This window comes from Nerophis ophidion, linkage group LG01, assembly GCF_033978795.1.
Source record: "Nerophis ophidion isolate RoL-2023_Sa linkage group LG01, RoL_Noph_v1.0, whole genome shotgun sequence".
In the NCBI taxonomy this organism is placed as follows: Eukaryota; Metazoa; Chordata; class Actinopteri; order Syngnathiformes; family Syngnathidae; genus Nerophis; species Nerophis ophidion.
The window spans coordinates 92,830,446-92,857,954 of NC_084611.1; the positions used below are offsets into that span (position 1 = coordinate 92,830,446).

The window sequence follows — 27,509 nt, forward strand, 5'->3', positions numbered from 1 at the left end:
CAAATCTTTCAAGTGTTTTTTTTTTATCATCTTTAAAATCCTACAAATAAAAAAAAGACGTGTGTTCTTGTCTCTCATAATGATTATGAACTGATTGTGATTACGAATTGTTTTGTGATTAGGGAATGGATGTACTGATTATAAATTGTTTTGTGTCATGTTTGTGTGTCCTGAACTATTCCAAATGTTGCTGGTTTCGGAATTAGGATTGTATTGTTATTGTGTGATTGTGTATTATTTGGTTGGACTGATTAAAAAAAAGAAACTTAAACTTAGACTACGGCTTAGACAAACTTGAATGATCCACAAGGGAAATAGTTCCACACAGTAGCTCAGTTACAAATGATGGACAATGCAGGTATAAAATAGACTAAAAGCAATATAAAATATAACATATAAATAAATGATAAATGGGTTGTACTTGTATAGCGCTTTTCTACCTTCAAGGTACTCAAAGCGCTTTGACACTACTTCCACATTTACCCATTCACACACACATTCACACACTGATGGAGGGAGCTGCCATGCAAGGCGCTAACCAGCACCCATCAGGAGCAAGGGTGAAGTGTCTTGCTCAGGACACAACGGACGTGACGAGGTTGGTACTAGGTGGGATTTGAACCAGGGACCCTCGGGTTGCGCACGGCCACTCTTCCACTGCGCCACGCCGTCCCTATATACGTAATATTTACAAATATGTTTCCATTTCAGTTAGGAACTTGTGTTAGATGTAAATATAAACAGAATACAATGTTTTGCAAATCCTTTTCAAGCCATATTCAGTTGAATATGCTACAAAGACAACATATTTGATGTTATCCCTCAGTCTACCCCGGGGCAGCTGTGGCTACTGATGTAGCTTACCACCACCAGGTGTGAATGAACGTTTGAGTGTTTAGAAAAGCGCGATATAAATCTAAGTTATTTGATGTTCAAACCTATAAACTTTTTTTTTTTTTTTTTTTTTTGCAAATGATAATTAACTTAGAATTTCATGGCTGCAACACGTGCCAAAGTAGTTGGGAAAGGGCATGTTCACCACTGTGTTACATCACCGTTTCTTTTAACAACACTCAATAAACGTTTGGGAACTGAGGAAACTAATTGTTGAAGCTTTGAAAGATGAATTCTTTCCCGTTCTTGTTTTATGTAGAGCTTCAGTCCTTCAACAGCTGTCCTATTTTACGCTTCATAATGCGCCACATATTTTCCATAGGAGACAGGTCTGGACTGCAGGCAGGCCAGGAAAGTACCCGCACTCTTTTTTTTACGAAGCCACACTGTTGTAACACGTGCTGAATGTGGCTTGGTATTGTCTTGCTGAAATAAGCAGGGGCGTCCATGAAAAAGACGGCGCTTAGATGGCAGCATATGTTGTTCCAAAACCTGCATGTACCTTTCAGCATTAATGGTGCCTTCACAGATGTGTAAGTTACCCATGCCTTGGGCACTAATGCACCCCCATACCATCACACATGCTGGCTTTTCCACTTTGCGTCGATAACAGTCTGGATGGTTCGCTTCCCCTTTGGTCCGGATGACACAATGGGGAATATTTCCAAAAACAATTTGAAATGTGGACTTGTCAGACCACAGAACACTTTTCCACTTTGCATCAGTCCATTTTAGATGATCTTGGGCCCAGAGTTTCTGGATGTTGTTGATAAATGGCTCTCGCTTTGCATAGTAGGGCTTTAACTTGCACTTACAGATGTAGCGACCAACTGTATTTAGTGACAGTGGTTTTCTGAAGTGTTCCTGAGCCCATGTGGTGATATCCTTGAGAGATTGATGTTGTTTTTTGATACAGTACCGTCCGAGGGATCGAAGGTCACGGTCATTGAATGTTGGTTTCCAGCCATGCTGCTTACGTGGAGTGACTTCTCCAGATTCTCTGAACCTTATGATGATATTATGGAGCGTAAATGTTGAAATCCCTAAATTTCTTGCAATGTCACTTTGAGAAAGGTTGTTCTTAAACTGTTTGACTATTTGCTCACGCAGTTGTGGACAAAGGGGTGTACCTCGCCCCATCCTTTCTTGTGAAAGACTGAGCATTTTTTGGGAAGCTGTTTTTATACCCAATCATGGCACCCACCTAGTGGTGTAACGGTACACAAAAATGTAAGTTTAATATTCATAAATGTAAGTTACATTAAAACACTCTCTACCTCTAAACCAAAAAGCTGTGAAAAAGATGATGCTGTGTTCCAAATTTAAGTTCTTTACTGATATTGAGTGAGCTTATGGCTTTTAATTTTGTTTATATATATATATATATATATATATATATATATATATATATATATATATATATATATATATATATATATATATACGTAGGTGTGGGAAAAAATCACAAGACTACTTCATCTCTACAGAAGTGTTTCATGAGGGGTTCCCTCAATCATCAGGAGATTTTAATGGAAGCATTCACATACAATGGTTTATATAGAGCACAGAGTGGGTGGGTACAGGCAGGCGTAGGGTGTGGTGATTGGCTCATGTGTTACCTAGGAGGTGTTTCCGTCTATGGCGGCATGTTGAAATGATTTCACTGCGCTTGTTGAGGGATGATAGATCTGGATGATACATAATAAACAGTTTCTCTTTTAAGCATAGGTTGCATCTTTTATTACCACTGTTGTAAGGTGTGCTGGATGCAAGAATTTGCCATTTTATTGAATATTCAACATTATTGTCTTTGAGGTTCCAAATGTGTTTGCTGATTTCTGTAGAATTCTGCAAAGTCTGGTTTCTAAAGGAGGCGTTGTGATTATTCCATCTTGTTTTGAACGCTCCTTCGGTTAATCCTACGTACGTGTCGGATGTGTTTTATATATATATATATATGTATATATATATATATATATATATATATATATATATATATATATATGTCTTGATTGGATTATCCAGAGAATAGTGCTCGATACCGTGGTAGAGCGCAATATGTAGGTGTGGGAAAAATCACAAGACTACTTCATCTCTACAGAACTGTTTCATGAGGGGTTCCCTCAATCATCAGGATTGAGGGAACCCCTCATGAAACAGTTCTGTAGAGATAAAGTAGTCTTGTGATTTTTGCCACACCTACATTGCTTTCCTCCTCTCTAAGGTTCTCATAGTCATTATTGTCACCGATGTCCCACTGGGTGTGAGTTTTTCCTTGCCCTTATGTGGGCCTACCGAGGATGTCGTGGTGGTTTGTGCAGCCCTTTGAGACACTAGTGATTTAGGGCTATATAAGTAAACATTGATTGATTGATTGATATATATATAGCATTCTATTTTAGTTACTTTGAATTTACAACCCCCTGGCGCTTTTTTTGTACGGTTTTTGTACAATTTGTACTGTTTTTGTACTTATTTTGATTATTGTTTCTCGACTGTTTGTAAATGTTGAAATATATAAATACAGTTTAAAAAATAAAAATTTATTTTTTGTAGTTTTATACAGTATAGGCGACATTAATAAACTCTAGGTTACATTGTAGTCAGCTGGAGAGACTAAAAATGTATCTGAGGGTTTATATATGTCTCCTATACTGTATAAAACTCCGCTTCACCGCGACGTGTCACCACTTCCACTCTCCGCGCCTTCAAAATAAGAGCTCGAGGCATATACTGTATAACAGCTCATCACAAAAAGGCAAGTCCATAAAAATAGGTTACATCATCACAAAGAATTGATTGATTGATTGATACTTTTATTAGTAGTTTGCACAGTACAGTACATATTCCGTACAATTGACCACTAAATGGTAACACCTCAATAAGTTTTTCAACTTGTTTAAGTCGGGATCCACGTTAATCAATTCATGTTAAGAGGATATAACATCACCTTATGGCAGGTGTGTCCAAAGTGCGGCCCAGGGGCCATATGCGGCCCGCAGCTAATTGTTTACCGGCCCCCCACACATTCTGGAAATGCTATTGCAAAAATAAAAAACAACATTAAAAATATTGGAATGAGGTGAAATCTATCGAGAAAAAGTTGCAATGTTGACACAAAGCTGCCATGAAGGCTGTCTTTTTTTTCTCATTTGTCTTTATTTTACTATGTAAAAAACATCTTTACCATGAATTGATTAACGTGGACCCCGACTTAAGTTTAACAACTTATTGGGGTGTTACCATTTAGTGGTCAATTGTACAGAATATGTACTGTACTGTGCAATCTTCTTATTACAAGTTTCAATATATCAATTTTTTGTTGTTGTTGCCATTGCTAAAAAAAATTATGACAAAAAAATCCATGTTATAATGAATTATTTTCAATTTGTTCAAATATTTAACTTTAAAATGTTTTATGTGGTAAATGTTGCATATATTGTGCAGTTGCCATATAAAAACAAAGTTTTCTTTGACAAAAGAGCAAAAAACAAAAAAATTAATCGTTAAAACGTAAAATCAACAGATATATCTGAAGTTGATCTCGTAACTTAAGTGTTGAAAGTAAAAAAAACAAAAAACTAATAAAAATGTATCACTTAATGAGTGGGGCACCTTTTGGATCCCAAATATATTTAGCGGTATTTTATTTATCTTTTCACAGTGATTACTTAAAAATAATAAAGAATTAAAATCAATGGTGTCCTGCATTATTGATCTTTTAGGGCTCTAATTACTAAATACTGCATATTTCAGTTTTACTATTAAAAAACAAAAACAAAGATGTTTTTGACAGAAAAGCCATAAAACCTTTTTTTTTTTAAGTTGATATAGATATTTACTGTAGGCGTTAAATAAAAAATAATACAAATTTGACTTAGTAACATTTTAATAACTGAAACCCTTTATGGTCCCCGGGACCCCTAAAGGTAAAATATTTTTTAAAAATCCATATATTTTGTTATGGTTTGAAAATGAAAAATATCAAAATGGCCCCGCATGTTTTAAACTTTCCGTGTGCGGCCCTTCGTGGAAAAAGTTTGGACACCCCTGCCTTATGGAATTTTTACAATTCAAGAGACAAATTACATTTAATTGAAGATTTTTCACGATAAATAATGTACGTTTTAATTCTCCCTTAACTGCTACCAGAGATTATGTCCTGGATAAAAATGAAATTAAAAAAAAAGTTATTTGTTGCCGTAAACCTCGTACACTCCATTCATCGTTTTTTTCCAATTTAGAGCCTCGCCATTGGTCAACTGATCGACCAATGGTGAGGCTTGGGACATTCTACAATAAACCGCTGATTAGCTTCTGCGCACGCGCAGTCTTCACCCCACAGAAGAGCACTCGCGTCCCTCAGAGGATATTCTCTCTGCTTATAAAAGGTACGCAGAAACACGACATGGCGATATTTCCCCGACCCTTCAATGGTCATAAAGCTAGTTCAGAACTACAGTGGTCAACTATATGTCTTTTCCTCGTATAACCGAGCCAGCGCCGCTGTTCTCACATTGTTGTGCTAACCGGCGAAAGCTAAGCTACATTTAGCATGCTAGCTTCCTGCTAAGCTAACGCTCCTCGGTGTGCGAATAACGGTGATTTTCACACTAATGCCTTTTCCAAAGTGTCTGAATCACTTATCCATCACGTCGTACGGCAGCCGAAACCAAAAACTTGCACTTTAAAAGGCACTGACGTCGTTTGGCAATCAACCGGCGGTCATTTCCTCAAATGTCACGTGGTCTGCACTTAAAATGCATAGCTATCTTATGAGTAGGGGCGAGAAATTGGGCCGCCATCTTGAAGTGGTGATGAGGAGCCGGCGAGCAGCCTAAACTGAGTTGATAGGTAGAAAACAAAGATGCTAAACTGAGTTGATAGGTAGAAAACAAAGATGCTAAACTTAGTTGATAGGTAGAAAACAAAGATGCTAAACTGAGTTGATAGGTAGAAAACAAAGATGCTAAACTGACAGTTGACCCGTAGAAAACAAAGATGCTAAACTGACAGTTGACCGGTAGGAAATAAAGATGCTAAACTGACAGTTGACCGGTAGAAAACAAAGATGCTTAACTGACAGGTGACCTGTAGAACACAAAGATGCTAAACTGACAGTTTACCAATAGAAAACAAAGATGGACAGTTGACAGGTAGAAAACAAGATGCTAAACTTACAATTGACTGGTAGAAAACAAAGATGCTAAGTTGACAGTTGACTGGTAGAAAACAAAGATGCTAAACTGACAGTTGACTGGTAGAAAACAAAGATGCTAAACTGACAGTAGACCGGTAGAAAACAAAGATGCTAAACTGACAGTTGACTGGTAGAAAACAAAGATGGACAGTTCAGAGGTAGAAAACAGAGATGCTAAACTGACAGTTGACTGGTAGAAAACAAAGATCCTAAAGTGGCAGATGACAGGTAGAAAACAAAGATGCTAAACTGACATTTTACAGGTAGCAAACAAAGATGGACAGATGACAGGTAGAAAAAAAAGATGCTAAACTGATAGTTGACAGGTAGAAAACCAAGATGTTAAATTGACAGTTCACTGGTAGTAAACAAAGATGGACGGATGACCGGGTAGCAAACAAAGATGCTAAACTGACAATTCACAGGTAGAAAACAAAGATGCTAAACTGACAGTTGACCGGTAGAAAACAAAGATGCTAAACTGACAGTTGACCGGTAGAAAACAAAGTTGCTAAACTGACAGTTAGAAAACAAAGATGCTAAATGACAGTTGACCTGTAGAAAACAAAGATGCTAAACTGACAGTTGACAGGTAGAAAACAAAGATGCCAAACTGACATTTGACAGGTAGAAAACAAAGATGGACAGATGACAGGTAGAAAACAAAGATGCTAAACTGATAGTTGACAGGTAGAAAACCAAGATGTTAAATTGACAGTTCACCGGTATTAAACAAAGATGCTAAACTGACAGTTGACCGGTAGAAAACAAAGAGGCTAAACTGACAGTTAACAGGTAGAAAACCAAGATGTTAAATTGACAGTAAACAAAGATGGACAGATGACCAGTAGAAAACAAAGATGCTGGACAAGTCGCCACCTCATCGCAGGACCATATATATATATATATATATATATATATATATATATAGATATAGATATAGATATAGATATAGATATATATAGATATAGATATATAGATATAGGGACGGCGTGGCGCAGTGGGAGAGTGGCCGTGCGCAACCCGAGGGTCACTGGTTCAAATCCCACCTAGAACCTACCTCGTCACGTCCGTTGTGTCCTGAGCAAGACACTTCACCCTTGCTCCTGATGGGTGCTGGTTAGCGCCTTGCATGGCAGCTCTCTCCATCAGTGTGTGAATGGGTAAATGTGGAAGTAGTGTCAAAGCGCTTTGAGTACCTTGAAGGTAGAAAAGCGCTATACAAGTACAACCCATTTATCATTTATATATATATATATATATGCATATGTGTATGTATGTATATAGATACATACATACATATATATATATAAACACATACATATATATGTATTTATATATATATATGTGTATATATATGTATGTGTATATATATATGTATGTAAGTGTGTGTATATATATATATGTGTGTATATATATATATGTATGTGTATATATATATATATATGTATGTGTATATATATATGTATGTAAGTGTGTGTATATATATATAAATATATATATGTATGTTTATGTATGTATGTACATATATATGTATGTATATATAAGTATGTATATGTATGTATATATACATATGTATGTGTATGTATATGTATGTATATATAAGTATGTATATATGTGTGTATATATATGTATGTATATATATATATATATATGTATATTTCTATATGATGCGCGAGCTCGCAACCGCGGCGACTTGGCAACCAGCCAAACCCAGTTTAAAAAAATAAAATAAAATAATTATATTTTATGGTAAAGCACATCCGCACCACCTATTCACCTTGACAACCCCAGGTAAATGATAGATAATCCGGCATTAGTTCAGCTAGTCTGTTTACATGATCACCTGATCTATTCACATTCACGTGCAGGCAGAGCACAGCTTGTTCACGTCTCACCTGCTGGTGGGCGAGCTGGATAATTAGACAGCTGCGTCTAATCAAGTGTTGCATAAAACTCCACCGCAGCGCAGAGTGGAGGAAGGTTCACTATCTTTGACAATAAACTACAGTTGTGCCAAAAAAAAGTACCAAATCCAAAAGCTGAACGGACAGCCAGTAAGATTACACTTTATTCCCCTTTGTGGGTGTGACGCACCTGTTGTTGAGCTGGTTAGATGGGAGAGTTGTGTGTATGTAGCGTGTCTCGTCTGGAGGCTAAATACTCACCGTGTTTGGTTACATGTTGTATGGTGAGGAAATGTTACAGCATATTCTTTACTTGGTCTAATAAATGTTGAAACAGTTTGCTTTATCAGGAGGTGAAATTATTCAGTTTAAAGTGTTGGATTTAACTGTGCTGGATCATTGGCTGTTAGTGAGGGCATAAATAGGAAACATGTCTTTTTTATATATAGGAAACATGTCTTTTTTATATATAGGAAACATGTCTTTTTTATATATATTAAACATGTCTTTTTTATATATAGGAAACATGTCTTTTTTATATATATTAAACATGTCTTTTTTATATATACTAAACATGTCTTTTTTATATATATTAAACATGTCTTTTTTATATATAGGAAACATGTCTTTTTTATATATACTAAACATGTCTTTTTTATATATATTAAACATGTCTTTTTTATATATAGGAAACATGTCTTTTTTATATATAGGAAACATGTCTTTTATATATATTAAACATGTCTTTTTTATATATATTAAACATGTCTTTTTTATATATAGGAAACATGTCTTTTTATATATATTAAACATGTCTTTTTTATATATAGGAAACATGTCTTTTTTATATATATTAAACATGTCTTTTTTATATACAGGAAACATGTCTTTTTTATATATATTAAACATGTCTTTTTTATATATACTAAACATGTCTTTTTTATATATAGGAAACATGTCTTTTTTATATATATTAAACATGTCTTTTTTATATATAGGAAACATGTCTTTTTTATATATATATTAAACATGTCTTTTTTATATATATTAAACATGTCTTTTTTATATATAGGAAACATGTCTTTTTATATATAGGAAACATGTCTTTTTTATATATATTGAACATGTATTTTTTATATATATATTAAACATGTCTTTTTTATATATATTAAACATGTCTTTTTTATATATATTAAACATGTCTTTTTTATATATATTAAACATGTCTTTTTTATATATATATTAAACATGTCTTTTTTATATATATATTAAACATGTCTTTTTTATATATATTAAACATGTCTTTTTTATATATAGGAAACATGTCTTTTTATATATAGGAAACATGTCTTTTTTATATATATATTAAACATGTCTTTTTTATATATATTAAACATGTCTTTTTTATATATAGGAAACATGTCTTTTTATATATAGGAAACATGTCTTTTTATATATAGGAAACATGTCTTTTTTTATACCAGTAGACAACATTTAAGATCTGAGTCTTTCACTGCTAAATACATACATTTATATCGGATATGTATTTTAAATATGTATATAAAATAAGTGGTTAATCGGTATGGTATGTATATATTTTCATATTGGGTTTTCTGCTGCATTTATTTATTGTGTTTTTGGGGTTGAATGTATTTTATATGTATGTTGGTGCATTTATGTTGAGACAATTTATTTTAAATCTGTTTTAACTTAAAGGGAAAATATTGGTCAATTTTCTTGCATGTGTTTAATGGTTAAGCGTTTGATAACCTAATTATAATTGTAAATTATGGGATTAGACTTGATTAACTTTGTACAGCATGTTAATCTTGTGGTGTTTTGTCCTTTACAGGTTTTTCACCTAGAAGCTAAAAGCTAAAAACTAAGACTGCCAAAAGCTCCTAAAGACTGCAAAAAGCTACCAAAGCTCCTAAAGGCTGCTAAAAAGTCAAAGGAAGCTGTTTCATTGGTTGAAGAAATTGTTGCAAACTAAAGGAAAATAAAAGGGGAAAAAAATGACGGTTTGGTCTTTTGAGTGAAATCCAGAATTTATATTCAGCATTGGCACATCCTTTCAAGTGTGGGATAAGGACAGCTAAAACACCAAAACACTTGACAGTATGTGTATATATATATATATATATATATATATATATGTATGTATGTGTATATATATGTATGTGTTTATGTATACGTATGTATGTATGTATATATATATATATATTAATGTGTATATATATGTATGTGTATATGTGTGTGTTCTGTATATATATATTTTATTTTTAAATTTTTTAAAATAAAATGTTAAATTATTTCAATATGAGTAAAAATACAAAACTGTGATAAGAACTGATCATTCTGGTCCCAATGTTGTGCTCTTACAACATATTTCTCATAATCCTTTTTTTCCCACCAACAATTAAACATTTGTCTCATAAGATTTTTTTTTCCTCAAAATATTTAGTTTCTTCTGTTAATATTTACATTTTTCTCTTAATCTTTTATAAATTGTACATAAAATATTTTTTTTTACTGATACTGTGGTCCTTTGGCCTTTGCTGCCATTTCCCCAAAGATAATCCAATTCATCCATTCCAGACACCTCAAAACACAGAAAAAACATTTTATAGCAAATGATTGTACTTTAGTCTACAAAAAACAATTCCAAATGCATGTGAGTGAATAAATAATTGGATAAATAAGCACTTAATAAGTAGTTGTTGGTGAAGAGGACTTGATTTCAATAGTATTTCTCACCTTCTTTATCAAAGTGAGCCCTGACGTGAGGTATCGGCTGCACTTTGCTAACCAGCCAGAAAAGAGGCTTCAGTCTCAATGATGCTGATTTAACTACTCCCACTTAAGTCCTAATTGCTGCCATCTTCATGCCTGGAGGAAGTTGTCTGAAAAGAAATCATCAGATGTATTTGTGACTGAGGATGATGTCTCCTCAGCTCCTAGGAGCTCATCACCAGCAGTAAAGCTGTATCAACACCGGCTGGACAGACCCGAGGGAAGTGGCGCCGCATACGGGGAACTGCCGCTGGACATCGCCATGAGTTACAAACCTATAGCTCCTGCGCCGTCTGGCTCCAACCACACGCCTCCTGGTTTGTTCTCAACATCATTTTCATCAACTATTACCATTAATCATCTTTTTCTCATCGTGCATTTTGTCTGAAAAGGACCACACTGTTCTCGTAAATGTCTGATCTTTTCTGCTTATAATAGGACAAATTTTCAGACTTTTTGTAGGAACTTTTTGGTCAATTGAAAAGTGTTCTCCTATTACAGTAATACTCCTTTGTCAGGACAGTATGACTTTATTTGACCAAGTCTGAACTGTTCCCTCATGTTGTTGTCAATGAGGTCATCAATAAGTGTGTTTGCGTCTTCTCTGCCGTCTCCGAAAAATTATATTTCCCTTTGAAATATTACACTTTCTGACGATATTGGCATTATGACATTTGTCTTTCTGGCAAAAAGCATTTTCTTACGACTTTCTTCTCATTTTCTGACTTTTCTCCTAATATATTGAAAAATTGTCACATTTTTTTCTTCACCATTGTTGGTAAATGAAGTGTTTCTCAGGACTTTATGACTTGTTTTCTTCCCTGATATGATGTGTTCTTTGGAAGAATACAAATACTGTATTTCCTGGAATTGCCGCCGGGGGCACTAATTAATTCAAAACCTCTTCTCACTCCGGCGCTTACCAAAGGCATTCGGTAAATTTAGGCCTGCGCTTATAAATTTGAGTGTGATGTAAGGATGCCATCATGGAAAGCACATTTAATAAAAAACGTTAATATGGTCTTACCTTTACTTATAAATGAAGTCCATGCGCAGCTCCTTCTGATCAAAAGCATCGATAACTTGTTTATAGAAGTCTTCCTTATCTTTCTTCAGTTTTAAAAGTCTCTCTGTCTCGATGGAGATCTTCCTTTATTACCTCCTGCTTCGATCGAAAGTCCAGTTTAGAAAACGGTTTTATTTTAGATATGTAATCCTCCATGTTAAAAGTGCAAGCGAGAGGAAAAAATAAACACACTCTTGCTGCTTGTTGTCACTTCTTCTGCAGCCGAGTAGTCGCAAGAAGGATCACTAGCGCCCTCTACCACCAGGAGGCGGGAGTCATTTAATGACTCCTATTTGACACACGCAGCTACGGTATATTAATAAAACATAGCTGCTTACTGTTCTTTTTAGCATATTCAATAGCTTGGACCTTAAATCCTACTGAATAGCTCTTAATCTTCTTCCCTTTATGCGATTTCAAATGATTGAAATCAGCCTCCTCCATTTTGAAAATGATGACAGGTGAAGTGTCACTCGTGACGTGACGCGTTTGACCCGGTGGAAATTCTAGCCATATGCTAATTATTTGGCAAAAAGAGTTTGACCCGGCATTTATTCTAGGCAGGTGCATACTATATACCCGGCGGCAATTCCAGGAAATACGGTAACTGGAGCACAGTTTTTTTTTAACAGTTGTCAGAATAAATAAAAGCGGAACCCGTTTTTCAGTTCCTAGTAATATGTTGTAAAAACCACCGCAAACGTTATGGTCAATTTGTGGGGATGATAAGCTGATGGTTTGTTGCTGTCAAAAAACAGTGCTAGTCTTTTTACATTAACAGTGAAATTCTGCTGACTGAGTGGGCAGTTTCAGTTTTTGCGGTGCATGTAAAAAAAAAAAAAAAAGAGACTTCATTAAGCTGTAAGAAGATCTGAAGGATGATGATGATGATGATGATGATGATGTCTAAACAGGATGCACCTGAACTCACTTTAATATCCTGGCAAAGCATGTCAATACTTGGGTTATATTCTCCATATTGGACATCTTTTATGGCAATAATTCAACTTTTAATACCATTTTATATTTTCCAGTAACATTATGACATTTGTGTTATGACATTGAAAGGATAGATTTTTTTTTTTGTAATATATTACATTCTTATCATTTTCTGACATTTCTTGTAATATTACGACAAATTCCTATAAAATTGCTGATTTTCCCTCACGATATTCAGATTTCTTTTTTCTCCCACTCCAGAATTAATCCTTTGTCAGGACAGAAGTGAATTAAATGATATTTATATAGCGCTTTTCTCTAGTGACTCAAAGTGCTTTTACATAGTGAAAGCCAATATCTAAGTTCCATTTTAAGCAGCGTGGGTGGCACTGGGAGCAGGTGGGTAATGTGTCTTGCCCAAGGACACAACGGCAGTGACTAGGATGGTGGATGGCGGCCACTTCAAAAAGTAAAGTCCTACTCAGTGTGACTTTATTCGTCCAACTGTAAAATGTTCCCTCCTAATGTTTTTGTCCATGAGGCAAATCAATAAGTGTGTTTGCATCTTCTCTGCCGTCTCCTCTTTTCTTGGAAAATGATTTTTCCCTTTGTAATTTTACATTATCAATCAATCAATCAATCAATGTTTACTTATATAGCCCTAAATCACTAGTGTCTCAAAGGGCTGCACAAACCACCACGACATCCTCGGTAGGCCCACATAAGGGCAAGGAAAACTCACACCCAGTGGGACATTGGTGACAATAATGACTATGAGAACCTTAGAGAGGAGGAAAGCAATGGATGTCGAGCGGGTCTAACATGATACTGTGAAAGTTCAATCCACAATGGATACAACACAGTCGCGAGAGTCCAGTCCAAAGAGGATCCAAGAGACAGCAGCGAGAGTCCCGTTCACAGCGGAGCCAGCAGGAAACCATCCCAAGCGTAGGCGGACCAGCAGCGCAGAGATGTCCCCAGCCGATACACAGGCGAGCAGTACATGGCCACCGGATCGGACCGGACCCCCTCCACAAGGGAGGGGGGGACATAGAAGAAAAAGAAAAGAAACGGCAGATCAACTGGTCTAAAAAGGGAGTCTATTTAAAGGCTAGAGTATACAAATGAGTTTTAAGGTGAGACTTAAATGCTTCTACTGAGGTGGCATCGCGAACTGTTACCGGGAGGGCATTCCAGAGTACTGGAGCCCGAACGGAAAATGCTCTATAGCCCGCAGACTTTTTTTGGGCTTTGGGAATCACTAATAAGCCGGAGTCCTTTGAACGCAGATTTCTTGCCGAGACATATGGTACAATACAATCGGCAAGATAAGATGGAGCTAGACCGTGTAGTATTTTATACGTAAGTAGTAAAACCTTAAAGTCACATCTTAAGTGCACAGGAAGCCAGTGCAGGTGAGCCAGTACAGGCGTAATGTGATCAAACTTTCTTGTTCTTGTCAAAAGTCTAGCAGCCGCATTTTGTACCAACTGTAATCTTTTAATGCTAGACATGGGGAGACCCGAAAATAATACGTTACAGTAGTCGAGGCGAGACGTAACAAACGCATGGATAATGATCTCAGCGTCTTTAGTGGACAGAATGGAGCGAATTTTAGCGATGTTACGGAGATGAAAGAAGGCCGTTTTAGTAACGCTTTTAATGTGTGCCTCAAAGGAGAGAGTTGGGTCGAAGATAATACCCAGATTCTTTACCGTGTCGCCTTGTTTAATTGTTTGGTTGTCAAATGTTAGAGTTGTATTATTAAATAGAGTTCGGTGTCTAGCAGGACCGATAATCAGCATTTCCGTTTTTTTGGCGTTGAGTTGCAAAAAGTTAGCGGACATCCATTGTTTAATTTCATTAAGACACGCCTCCAGCTGACTACAATCCGGCGTGTTGGTCAGCTTTAGGGGCATGTAGAGTTGGGTGTCATCAGCATAACAGTGAAAGCTAATACCGTATTTGCGTATGATGTCACCTAGCGGCAGCATGTAGATGCTGAAGAGTGCAGGGCCAAGGACCGAACCCTGGGGAACTCCACACGTTACCTTAACGTAGTCCGAGGTCACATTGTTATGGGAGACACACTGCATCCTATCAGTAAGATAAGAGTTAAACCAAGACAGGGCTAAGTCTGACATACCAATTCGTGTTTTGATACGTTCTAATATATTATGATCGACGGTATCGAAAGCAGCGCTAAGATCGAGGAGCAGCAACATAGATGACGCATCAGAATCCATCGTTAGCAATAGATCATTAGTCATTAACATCTTTTCTGGCAGTAATGTAACTTTTCTTGTCGTTGCCTAATTTCCGGTAATGATATTTTTCTTTCTTGTCGTATTGAATTTTCTCTGAAAATGTTGTCATTATTTCCTGGTAATACTAAGACAAATGATGACAAAATTGCTGCTTTATTGAAACATGTTCTCCTATTACAGTAATAATCCTCTGGCGGGACATGATGACTTTATTTTTCCAAGTGTAAATAATGTTATTGTCCATGAGGCATCGAACCAATGAGAATGTTTTGTTTCTGCAGGCTCCTCGGTGCCGTCTCCTTCCCTCCCATCGTCGTCTAACTTCAGGCCGGCTTTCAGCGACTTCGGTCCTCCTTCCATGGGTTTTGTTCAGGTATGCACTTTCCTGCTGGCGGCACAGAGGTGGAACATGTGTCAGTCAGAGAAGGGTGATGATGAGATGTTGTCTCCTCCGCTTGTCAGCCCGTCAAAGTCAGCCAAGGCTCCACTTACAGCGAGCTTCTGTCCGTCATTGAGGAGATGAGCCGGGAGATCCGCCCGACATACGCCGGCAGCAAAAGTGCCATGGAGAGGCTAAAGAGAGGTACGCACGCACTAAGAACTGACATTATGCACTGCATCGGGAAAGTATTCACATGTTATGTCACAGCTCGGGTTCTACTATACACTAATCAATGACTGCGCTACTAAACCATTGAAAACTCTACTGCGTCCTAAAAATACCGCTAGTTTTTGGGTTTTTTTACGGACACATTGCTGGTTTTACAAGCAGAGGAGCATGTTGGGCAGCGCACACACACAGAGTACTTACAAGCAGACACCGTGTGTAGACCCAAAAGGGAGAACGGACGTGTTTTGGTGTAAAAAGTAAACATAAAGGTGAAGTTAGCGTATTTCCTTGAATTGCCGCCAGGTATATAGTATGCACCTGCCTAGAATTACTGCTGGGTCAAACTCGTTTCACAAAATATTATTTTTATTAGGGCACGTCTAGGATTTCCGCCGGGTCAAACTCATCACATCAAAAGTGACGATTTTTTTCCCCCCGAGTTTTTATTTCCTTGAATTGCCGCCAGGGCGCTAATTAATTTAAAACCTCTTCTCACTCCGGCGTTTACCAAAGGCATGCGGTAAATTTAGGCCTGCGCTTATAAATTTGAGTGTGATGTAAGTATACCATCATGAAAAGCATATTTAATAAAAAATACGTTATTATGGTCTTACCTTTACTTATAAATGAGCTCCTTCTGATCAAAAGCATCGATAACTTGTTTATAGAAGTCTTCCTTATCTTTCTTCAGTTTTAAAAGTCTCTCTGTCTCGATGGAGATCTTCCTTTATTACCTCCTGCTTCCATTGAAAGTCCAGTTTAGAAAACTGTTTTATTTTAGATATGTAATCCTCCATGTTAAAAGTGCAAGCGAGAGGAAAAAACTAAAGGATCGCTGCTCACTCTTGCTGCTTGTTGTCACTTCTTCTGCAGCCGAGTAGTCGCAAGAAGGATCACTAGCGCCCTCTACCACCAGGAGGCGGGAGTCATTTAATGACTCATATTTGACACACGCAGCTACGGTATATTAATAAAACATAGCTGCTCACTGTTCTTTTTTGGCATATTCAATAGATTGGACCTTAAATCCTACTGAATAGCTCTTAATCTTCTTCCCTTTATGCCATTTCAAATGATTGAAATCAGCCTCCTCCATTTTGAAAATGATGACAGGTGAAGTGTCACTCGTCACGTGACGAGTTTGACCCGGTGGAAATCATTTTGAAAATGATGACAGGTGAAGTGTCACTCGTCACGTGACGAGTTTGACCCGGTGGAAATTTTAGGCATATGCTAATTATTTGGCGAAACCAGTTTGACCCGGCAGTAATTCAAGGAAATACGGTAACCGGAGCACATATTTTTTTTAACAGTTGTCAGAATAAATAAAAGTGGAACCCGTTTTTCAGTTTCTAGTAATATGTTGTAAAAACCAGCGCAAACGTTACGGTCAATTTGTGGGGATGATAAGATGATGGTTTGTTGCTGTCAAAAAACAGTGGTAGTCTTTTTACATTAACAGTGAAATTCTGCTGACTGAGTGGCCAGTTTCAGTTTTTGTGGTGCATGTAGAAAAAAAATAGAGACTCTATTAAGCTGTAAGAAGATCTGAAGGATGATGACGTCTAAACAGGATGCACCTGAACTCACTTTAATATCCTGGCAAAGGATGTGAATACTTAAGTAAATGGGATTTCTTAGTCTATTTTTAATACATTTGAAACATTTCTAAAAAAAAAATGTTTCAAAGGACAAAAATGAATGTATTCCATTTTTGGACTAAAGCTGTAACATAATATGTGAGTACTTTCCACATGCACTGTAGACTAAATATGAAGTCAGATGAGGACGGACAAGACTTTGATTGTGTGAGCAGAAAGTAAGTCACACATCCGTCATTTCCCACTAATGTCTTGTTGACGAGAACACCACCATAATGAACTCATGCAAATGACAATCACACACGCGGGCGGAATGCTCCGTTGCCAATTTAGAAAGAGACCCCGCCATTACGCTGCGTTCAAACCCAGGTTGATGTCTTCCAGGAATAATCCACGCCCGTGCGCTGGTCAGGGAATGTCTCGCTGAGACGGAAAGAAGCGCCCGCACATAACACTCTTCTCTCTTCCAACTTGACTTTTGTACAGACTTTTCAACTACCGCTGTGCATAAAAGACATAATCAAGCAGATTTTTATACCTTTTATGTTCGAAAGAAAAGCAAACCTTTCCTCCCCGATTTGACCTCCCACACATTCTCTCGTCATCCCACACAACGTCTCAAGTCACTTTCTTACCTCGGGAATTTTGTAAACCACATTTTTGCAGTTCCGTATGTATATCTTAATTAAATGATTAAAAACAAAGTGCAGCCTTTTTCCTTCCCCAAGTTTGGCAGTAAAACACACGCTGAAGACGGGATAAATACATTTATTTGTGGTACTTTTTCTATTGCAGGCTGACTTAGATGCACAAAAGTCTGGAGAAACAAATCACCTCTCAAAGTAAAAGTAGCATGAAAAGTTTAGACCAGGGGGCCTCGGCTTTAAGTTGTGGGCGACCTGTGGGAGAGATCAGCAGCTTGTCTCAACCGGGGGGGGCCAAAGTGCAACTGGGGGCCCGCAGTTATTTTTTATTGGCCTTTGACAACCGTATTTGCAACATATCACAATAATAAAGTCATTTTATTTGTGCAAATAGAAAAAAAAATGATTAATCACAAGTATTACTCACCTGCATAATTTTAATTAACTTCCTTCCATCCATTTTCTACTGTTTGTACCTTTTGGGGTCGCGGGGGTGCTGGAGCCTATCTCAGCTGCATGCTGGCGGAAGGCGGGGTACACCCTGGACAAGTCGCCACCTCATTGCAGGGCCAACATAGATAGACAACATTCACACATTAATGTGTTGCCAATCAACCTATCCCCAGGTGCATGTCTTTGGAGGTGGGAGGGGCCTATCCCCAGGTGCATGCCTTTGGAGGTGGGAGGGGCCTATCCCCAGGTGCATGTCTTTAATTACCTTAAACATTACAATTAATGAAAAAAAAGACCTCAGTATTTAGACACCAATTCAATGTCATTGTTTGAATAGATTATAAAATACTAAATTAAAATGTATATATGCATGATTTATGCAATATTTGTTTGTGATTAATCACACGAGTTAACTTCCACTAATTTCCTGTCACCTGTAACACAAAGCTATCAGCTGGCTTAGTAGACATCTTTAACGTACAAAACCTATCAAAGTGGCCCCCGCTGGATAAAGTTTGGACCCCCCAGGTCTGAACTCATGCTTGTGATGTTTGCTATGAGCAGCATCAGTTAGTAACTACTTTCTCATGCACCCCCCATGATTAAAAGGTCCAACTTAATAATGGCTTGTTGGTGAGATAAGAGCAGGCTAGAATCATCTTTCTGCTGGCTCCTGTGACTAATGAGGGGGACAAAGTACATCTTTCTTGTGTTTGGTTGTGATTCTAGCAGCTGTGTGGCACTTCTTTACAAGTGGAATAAAGCGGTTCCACCTGTGGGAAAGTTTGATGTGGAGCAGGTGAGTGTGTGGATAGAAGAATAGTCTGACAGCGTGGTGTCACAGTGGAGTGTCAGCCCTGAGAGAAGACAAGACGTCCATTAAGTCAGATGAAGACAGAAGAGGCTGCGTGTCAACAGACCGTGGTGGCGGTGGGTGGTCGCGTGTCGTAGTTGAACAGGCCTTTGTAGCGACCCTTCTCCTCCTTCTCCTTGCTGCGGATACGGTCCTCCATGGCGCGCAGCTCCTTGGCCACGGAGGGTCCCAGGGAGGGGTCCAGCTCCAACACTTTGCCAAAGTCTGCCCGGGCTTCTGTCTCGTTCCACACAGCGGCGTGGGCCTTGGCTCGCTTGTAGTAGGCCTTCACGTTGTCTGCGGGACAAGACAATCATCTTGTGATGGAAAACACCTTCTCTGCTGGCCTAACAAAACCACACATCCATCCATCCATCCATTTTCTACCGCTTATTCCCTTTGGGGTTGCGGGGGGGGGGGCTGGTGCTTATCTCAGCTACAATTGGGCGGAAGGCGGCGTACACCCTGGACAAGTCCGTAACCACAAATCATCATTTTAATGGACTTTCCCTTAATATGTCAAAGTATTCACACCCTCTCCATGTCAGTGCTGCTGTGTTTACTTGACACTTTGTATCCAATCACTATTCAGCTAGCTTATGTTGCCATGCTGTACCAAATCAACAATGTGTATGCACTGTTAGTGAACAGGCACATACAGTTGATAGACAGCTGAATGCTGAACGTGACATTTACACCTCCTGAGATTGGATACTCACTGGTTTGAGACACGGCGGTGCTGTGCACATCAGCAGAGTCACACTCGGGACCGTTAGCGAGAGAATTTGAGAATGCATACAGCTCTAATATGTGTATATATATATATATATATATATATATATATATTAGGGATGCACCGAAATGAAAATTTGTGGCCGAAGCCGAATAAAACTTAAACGCTTGGCCGAAGGCCGAATAATGAATGCAGTTTTTCACCTTTTTTTTAATATTGCATAAATAGCCTAGAATAAATATTTAGACATGTTTTTCAAATAAAGTAATTTTTTATTGAATACTGACATATTTTAAATATTCCAGTAGCCTTTGCTTTTCAAAAAAAGCACAAAGTTTTTCATTTATATTAGGCCTTCAAACAAAAAATGCATTCCAAAAAAAAATAAAGTGCATTAAAGTGGATAAACCCACAACAAATGAATTATTGTCCTTTTGGCAAAAGTCTGCTTAGCCACAGTAGATATGCTAATAATGTAAACAGAAGGCTCAAGTAAATCTCAATAAGTGTGTGCTTGTAACCTCATACACTTATACAGGTACACAACATATCCCAACGTCACTGCACGTTGGTTGATTGCGTCACCGCCTCAAATAATTGCGTCACACGCCACTATTCGGCCTTGTTTTTAACTCATTCCACCGAAGGCCGAATGTGGCTTTTTTTGCCATATTCGGCCGAATATATTCGGTTACCGATTAATCGGTGCATCCCTAATATATATGTATATATATATATATATATACATATATATATACGTATATATACATATATATATACGTATATATATATATATATATATATATATATATATATATATATATATATATATATATATATATACACACACATATACATACAAATATATATATATATATTTTTTTTTACCCTAATGTGTCCTGCATGTAAAAAAGTTTGGACACCCCCATTGTAGACGTTAATCCTGTGTGTTGTAAAAAGACAGTTTTGCAACAGCTATTATTTTAGACAGTATACAGTCAGCCCTTGGACTCCAACCTCTGCTTGGTAGCATGATGGCGCTGGCTTACCTTCATATTTGAAGGTGAGTGAGGAGCAGTGTTCAATGACTTCGTAGTAGTGGCCCTGCAGTAACTGGCATTGGCAGTAGTTGAGGAGCAGAGGTGTGATCATGTGGTCCAGCTTGATCCAAGCTTCATCTCCTGGTTGCTCCTGGAAACGGGCAAACAAAGGTGTGGCGATGCTGGCAAGGTACAAGTCAGGGCGACAAAGACGTCATCAACCTTCATCTGTAGATTCTTCAGGCAGGCGATGCCATTGTAGTACTTCTCCGTGGCCTCCTTTATTCGGCCTTGTTTGAAGAGGGCGTTGCCCTCCTCGTGGATGTGGGGCACAAAGGCCAACTTCTCCTCGTCCGTCATGGCCCACACGTCCAGTTGGAAGGAGCCTGGAGGAAGAACCTGAACACAGAATTGGAGCTCAGCCATCAACATTCATCTCAAATGCAGACAAATGTTGTGTGCAGTCAAGTGCATCAAATGTGTCAATCAGCACTTTTGTAAGAAGTGGAGATGGTTCTGATGCCACCACAACAACACAGCAAGGATGCATTCAGGAACACCCGGAATTTGGAGCACCAAACATTACAAGTCAAGTAGGTGCTTTCTCTGTGTTCTGTATTGCTCACTTTTGAATGCCTTGCTTATTTCATTCATACAATTGAAATATTCAAATGACTAGTCTTCTACTTAAATGTAACACAAATCCATGAAAGAAACAAAGTATTTGTCCTTTCTTAATGTGCACATTTGACATGTTTTAGGTAACATTTCGGGCGCTGTTTCGAAGTAACAATTTGCAACTCGTATGGATTCAAATGTAATCGATACCCTTGTAAGAAGTACTCAGTCACTTTTGTAGATGCGTGACCTACTTCCTCATTGACAAGATGCTGCAAGTCAGAGCTGGGAATGACATCAGCAGTTCCAGTTATGTCAGAAATCAAGACGGCCACACAGCCACCAAAACTTTCTTTACACTTGCTTTTGTCTGATTGTAAACACATGATGTGAAAATAATATGCAAGCTTCAAACGGGGTGGATGGAGAGGAAGCACTAGTGTACATAAACATTGCATATGGCTGACTTACTGTGACAGTCAGCAGAAGTGCTAATAATAGTAGATGTTATAGAAGCAGACATCATTGTGACGTCACTTGACTAGGAACTTCAAAATCCCAACTTGCCAGTACAAAGTGAACGCACCATTGTGCCTCGTCTGACTTGGCCTAGGCTAGATGATCCAGCCAGGCTTTGCTACACATCTTAAAAAGTAACCCGGAGCTCTGCCATAGACTAGCATGAATTGATGAAGGTGGACCCCGACTTAAACAAGTTGAAAAACTTATTGGGGTGTTAGCATTTAGTGGTCAAATAACCCTGTGCAAACTACTAATACAAGTCTCAATCAATCAAAAGCATGTTGTTGACTGTCATGTTCGCACTGTAGCTCCCATTGCTATGCTAATGCTAACCACCTTTTACACAACTTGACATATGACGCTGCACAGGTGTTGAGTTAGTAGTGTAAATATAGAAAGTACACTTCTTGGAGACACACAAGACAGTGTGGGGCTTACTGGAAGCATGTTGTCTTATTTCTTTGTGCAGTTTGAAGGTTAGCGTTTAAGCTTACATTTGATTTGATTTTGACATAAAAATGGCATTGTGTTTTTTATTTCAACATTGTTAGAATAAGATAAAGCGTGCACACTCCAAAGATCTTTTTCTGCCCCTTTACAACCGTTTCATAACACTGTAATTGTGGTATTTGACTATACTTTATTTTTAAACCATGTTCATTGCATTTCAGCCTTTGATGGGAGTTGAACTCATTGATGCTCAACAAACCTGCTGCCATCTGGTGGTTAAGAGGCGCAGTTACACCAAAAGCACATGTGATCAATCAAGTGCTGAGACTCCAGAGCAGGGCTGTCAAACTCATTTTAGATGGGGGGCCACATAGAGAAATATCTTCTCCCAAGTGGGCCGGACTGGTAAACTCACGGCCAGATAACTTAAAAATAAAGACAAATACAGATTGTTTTCTCTGTTTAAAAATAGAAGAAGCACATTCTGAAAATGTACAATGTCGGGTTTATTTTACACTTACATGTTGCGGCTAATAGTATTCTATTTTTATTTGTCGTGTGTGGAAGACTTGCGCTTCCGGGTTTTTCGGATCAACAATCACCGAGATGCCAGGCTCTTCCAGTTTTACGACAATGTTCTATTTTGCAATAAATTGTCTTTGAGCTTTTTAGCAATTGTCTTTTCGCCTCCTCCCCGGCTGCTGCCTTTGACAGAGGGACATGTGATTAGATAAGCACGCCCAGGTGGGCCATCTACGCACCTGTTGCAGGACTGCAGGCCACGACCCCTCTCCACATCGTGATTTACACTTTCTGAATAAATTATGTGATAATGTTCATCAGTCAACTAATTTTCAATCTATCAGGATAAAACAATGAAAAAAATCAAATTACAGGATGTCATTTATGTAGTTTGCTCATTTACCTCGACTGGTGCACTAACTTGTTTTTTTTCTTACATCTAGAAAGATACAAATAATTGCTATTGTGACATCTAGTGGACACATTTAGAACAGCAGTTTTTTCATTCAAAAATTTCGGCTCATTTTTATACTTCACAAACTCATCCCGCGGGCCGGATAAAACCTTTATGTTTGACACCCCTGCTCTAGAGTCCTTTCTTGTGTTTCTTTATCTCAAGACGGAATTCTTGTTTTCTATTTGACGTGTACAAAGTGAAGGTGGAAAGGGTGGGCATGATAAGCTTTTAGCTTCCGCCTAAACCTTTTTGGTCAGGAAATGTAAAGCCATACTTTGATGTATTTGTCTGCTATGCACTTGACATGAAGTGACCAGCAAATAAATAAATAAATAAGCAAGTCACACACCTCCAGAAGGTGAATGGTGAAGATGAGAGGCTGCGGAGTAGCCTGCAGTTGGTCCAGATCCTTGTGTCCCAGCGAGTGGTGGGAGTGGATCTGTGCGATGCCGCAGCAATGCCTCTGGCCTTCCAGGGGGTCTTTCCCCACGCTGATGTTCCTCAGGGACTGGGACACCAGCGGGTAGAGAGCCGTGTGCTGACGTGTGACAACACAAAACATCTCAGCTGTCAACAACAACAATAAACTACTCGTCACATTTGGTGAGCTTCCTCACTTTGGTGTCACATGTGAATTCTGCAATCTCTCCTTGTCTCATGGTGACCAGCACTCTCTCCCACACGGCCAGTTTGAACTTCTTGCCCAGGATGAGCTCCATGGGCTTGCTGCAGCAGCCCATGGACTTGGAGTCGTCCAGTACTGTGCCGTCACACAGGCTGGTGCGGTAGTGGAACACCACCTAATGAGAACGAGGACACTTTTATTACAAAATGTCAGCAGCTTGGGAAAAATGTCGAAATGTTCAAACATGCTTTGCTAATAACTTCATCGTATTTAACAGCAGAATGAATAGATGTTTACTTCTTACAAAATATAACAATTGTGCTACTTTATAATAATACTAATTTGGTCCAACAACATTTAAATAATCACTGAAAAACAAATGAATTTCCATACTTAAATAATTAAATAAGCAGACCGAATAAATGTTACACAGCCGTAACTTCCTGGCAGTAAACCTGCAAAAAATCTCTGTTTTCACACTTTGCACTATTTTGTTACACATTTTTATGCATTTCTTACATATTTGTTATGTTGCACCTTCATTTTGAGATTATTGTCAAGTGTTTAATGTGATTTTAAAAATGTGTTTACATTGTTTTCCATGTTTGTTTTAGGATTTCCTTTGACTGATTGATTGAAACTTTTATTAGTAGATTGCACAGTACAGTACGTGTTCCCTACAATCGACCACTAATACGTTTTTCAACTTGTTTAAGTCGGGGTCCACGTTAATCAATTAATTCATGATCAATTTCTTTCTACCTTGATAGCTGAGGGGATAATTATCAAGAGAAAGTTACATTTAAATTAAAAACTTTTACATTTAATATATACATATATATATATTTCTCCTGGTCCTCATTTTCGGCAAGTCTTAGGAATAATAATTTTTAATATACATACTTGCCAACCTTGAGACCTCCGATTTTGGGAGGTGGGGGGAGTGGGGGTGTGGTTAAGAGGGGAGGAGTATATTTAAAGCTACAATTCACCAAGTCAAATATTTCATATATATATATATATATATATATATATATATATATATATATATATATATACATATATACACACAAGTAAAATAAATACTTGAATTTCAGTGTTCATTTATTTACACATATACACACACACATAACACTCATCTACTCATTGTTGAGTTAAGGGTTGAATTGTCCATCCTTGTTCTATTCCCCGTCACTATTTTTCTAACCATATGCATGTACAGTAGATGGCAGTATTGTCCTGTTTAATAGTGTTACAACATTGCTGTTTACGGCAGACGAAAACGTGACTGCTGTTGTTGTGTGTTGTTGCCGCGCTGGGAGGACGTTAATGAAACTGCCTAACAATAAACCCACATAAGAAACCAAGAACTCATATATATATATATATATACAAGTAAAATAAATACTTGAATTTCAGTGTTCATTTATTTACACATATACACACACACATAACACTCATCTACTCATTGTTGAGTTAAGGGTTGAATTGTCCATCCTTGTTCTATTCCCCGTCACTATTTTTCTAACCATATGCATGTACAGTAGATGGCAGTATTGTCCTGTTTAATAGTGTTACAACATTGCTGTTTACGGCAGACAAACTACTTTACGGTAGACGAAAACGTGACTGCTGTTGTTGTGTGTTGTTGCCGCGCTGGGAGGACGTTAATGAAACTGCCTAACAATAAACCCACATAAGAAACCAAGAACTCGCCCTCGATCATTCTACAGTTATAACGTCATTGGGCAGACACGCTGTTTATATTGTGGGAAAGCAGACATGAAAACAGGCTGTCCTCACTCAGGTCCACATGGAGCTGGAGGGGCCGTGGACTCCAGCTCCGCCTGAATTTCGGGAGATATTCGAGCAAAAATGTGTCCCAAGTGGTTTTTGGGAGCGGCGCTGAATTTTGGGAGTCTCCCGGAAAATCCGGGGGGGTTGGCAAGTATGATTGTGCTATTATTAAAAAAAAACATCATCACATAAGGTCTAATTTATTATAAACTTCGCTTTGAAAATATAGGATAGGACTCCATTGTGCTTTGGAAAGATCAAATCTGTACTAAGAGGCCTTGCGGTTTTTTTTTTCGTACGCTTAGTGACGCCGGTCAATTCTGACCTATGACAGCCTTAGAAACATGAGTGACGTCGTGAAGCAGCCAATCAGCAACGATAAACACACGCCATCCTGTCACGCCCCCAACTTGGGAAGCAGCCAATCAGCAACGACAAACATGCTATCCTGTCCCGCCCCCAGCTTGCCGTCAGATGAAAAAAAGCAGAGGACAAAAATGACTTTTACACAAACTACATCATTTTAAACTTAAACACGCTCAACAATCAGCTTCTTTCATACGCGTCATGCATTCAGCGTCAAACTAATGTCATGTTAGCGGAGATATGGCAGCAGATACAACAAGCTAGCTTTAGCTAAGCCGTCTTCGTCACGTTTGTGGTGTTTCCAGCGACATTATCACAGCCATCACGCACAAACACACTCATTCTACCTTGGTGCCATCGGGGAAGCTGGAGAGTTGTCCTTTGCCGGGGCTTAGCAACTTCTTACTGATTCCTTCTTCCAGTAGCCGCCGTGCTTCTTCCTCCATCCTTGCTTGTCCGAGTCCTGCCGACACACTCCGATGATTGCCGAAGTCAGCCGAGTCCTTAGTGTCGCTTTTGGCCAAGCAGCGCCCTCCTCAGACAGGCGGTGGTACTTACACTCTTCTTTCCTCCTAGGGCAGGGGTGTCCAAACTTTTTCCACTGAGGGCCGCACACGGACAGTTAAAGCAGGCGGGGGCATTTTGATATTTTTCATTTTCAAACCATAACAAAATATATGTTTTTTTAAATTTATTTTACCTTTAGGGGTCCCGGGGACCATAAAGGGTCTCAGTTATTAAAATGTTAAAAATAAGTCAAATTGTATTATTATTTTTTATTTAACACTTACAATAAATATCTATATCAACTTAATGGCTTTTCTGTCAAAAACATCTTTGTTTTTTTTAATAGTAAAACTGAAATATGCATTATTTAGTAATTAGAGCCCTACAACAGTGGTTCTCAACCTTTTGTCAGTGATGTAACCCCTGTCAACATTTAATTCAAGTACCCACTAATCACAGCAAAGCATTTTTGGTTGAAAAAAAGAGATAAAGAAGTAAAATACAGCACTATGTCATCACTTTCTGATTTATTAAATTGTATAACAGTGCAAAATATTGCTCATTTGTAGTGGTCTTTCTTCAACTATTTGGAAACAAAGATATATAAATAACTAAAAACTTGTTAAAAAATAAACAAGTGATTCA

The 27,509-nt window shown here is 38.0% G+C and overlaps 2 protein-coding genes across 2 annotated transcripts; one reads left to right on the top strand and one right to left on the bottom strand.

Moving 5' to 3' along the window:
• The first annotated feature begins 5,209 nt into the window (after nt 1-5,209).
• On the top strand, nt 5,210-17,981 carry cdk2ap2 (cyclin dependent kinase 2 associated protein 2). Its single transcript, XM_061916625.1, has 5 exons — nt 5,210-5,285; nt 10,956-11,111; nt 15,348-15,439; nt 15,529-15,649; nt 17,662-17,981. Exons 2-5 carry the CDS (start codon nt 11,057-11,059, stop codon nt 17,727-17,729), a joined length of 336 nt encoding a protein of 111 aa, XP_061772609.1. The 5' UTR covers nt 5,210-5,285; nt 10,956-11,056; the 3' UTR covers nt 17,730-17,981.
• Nucleotides 17,982-18,029: 48 nt separating this feature from the next.
• aip (aryl hydrocarbon receptor interacting protein) lies at nt 18,030-26,862 on the bottom strand. The gene is made up of 7 exons (XM_061916617.1): nt 26,705-26,862; nt 24,187-24,369; nt 23,919-24,107; nt 21,223-21,399; nt 21,010-21,151; nt 19,295-19,524; nt 18,030-19,231 (listed from the first exon to the last, which is right to left on the bottom strand). The coding sequence occupies exons 1-7, from the start codon at nt 26,801-26,803 to the stop codon at nt 19,226-19,228; spliced, it is 1,026 nt and encodes a 341-aa protein (XP_061772601.1). The 5' UTR covers nt 26,804-26,862; the 3' UTR covers nt 18,030-19,225.
• Nucleotides 26,863-27,509: the final 647 nt, after the last annotated feature.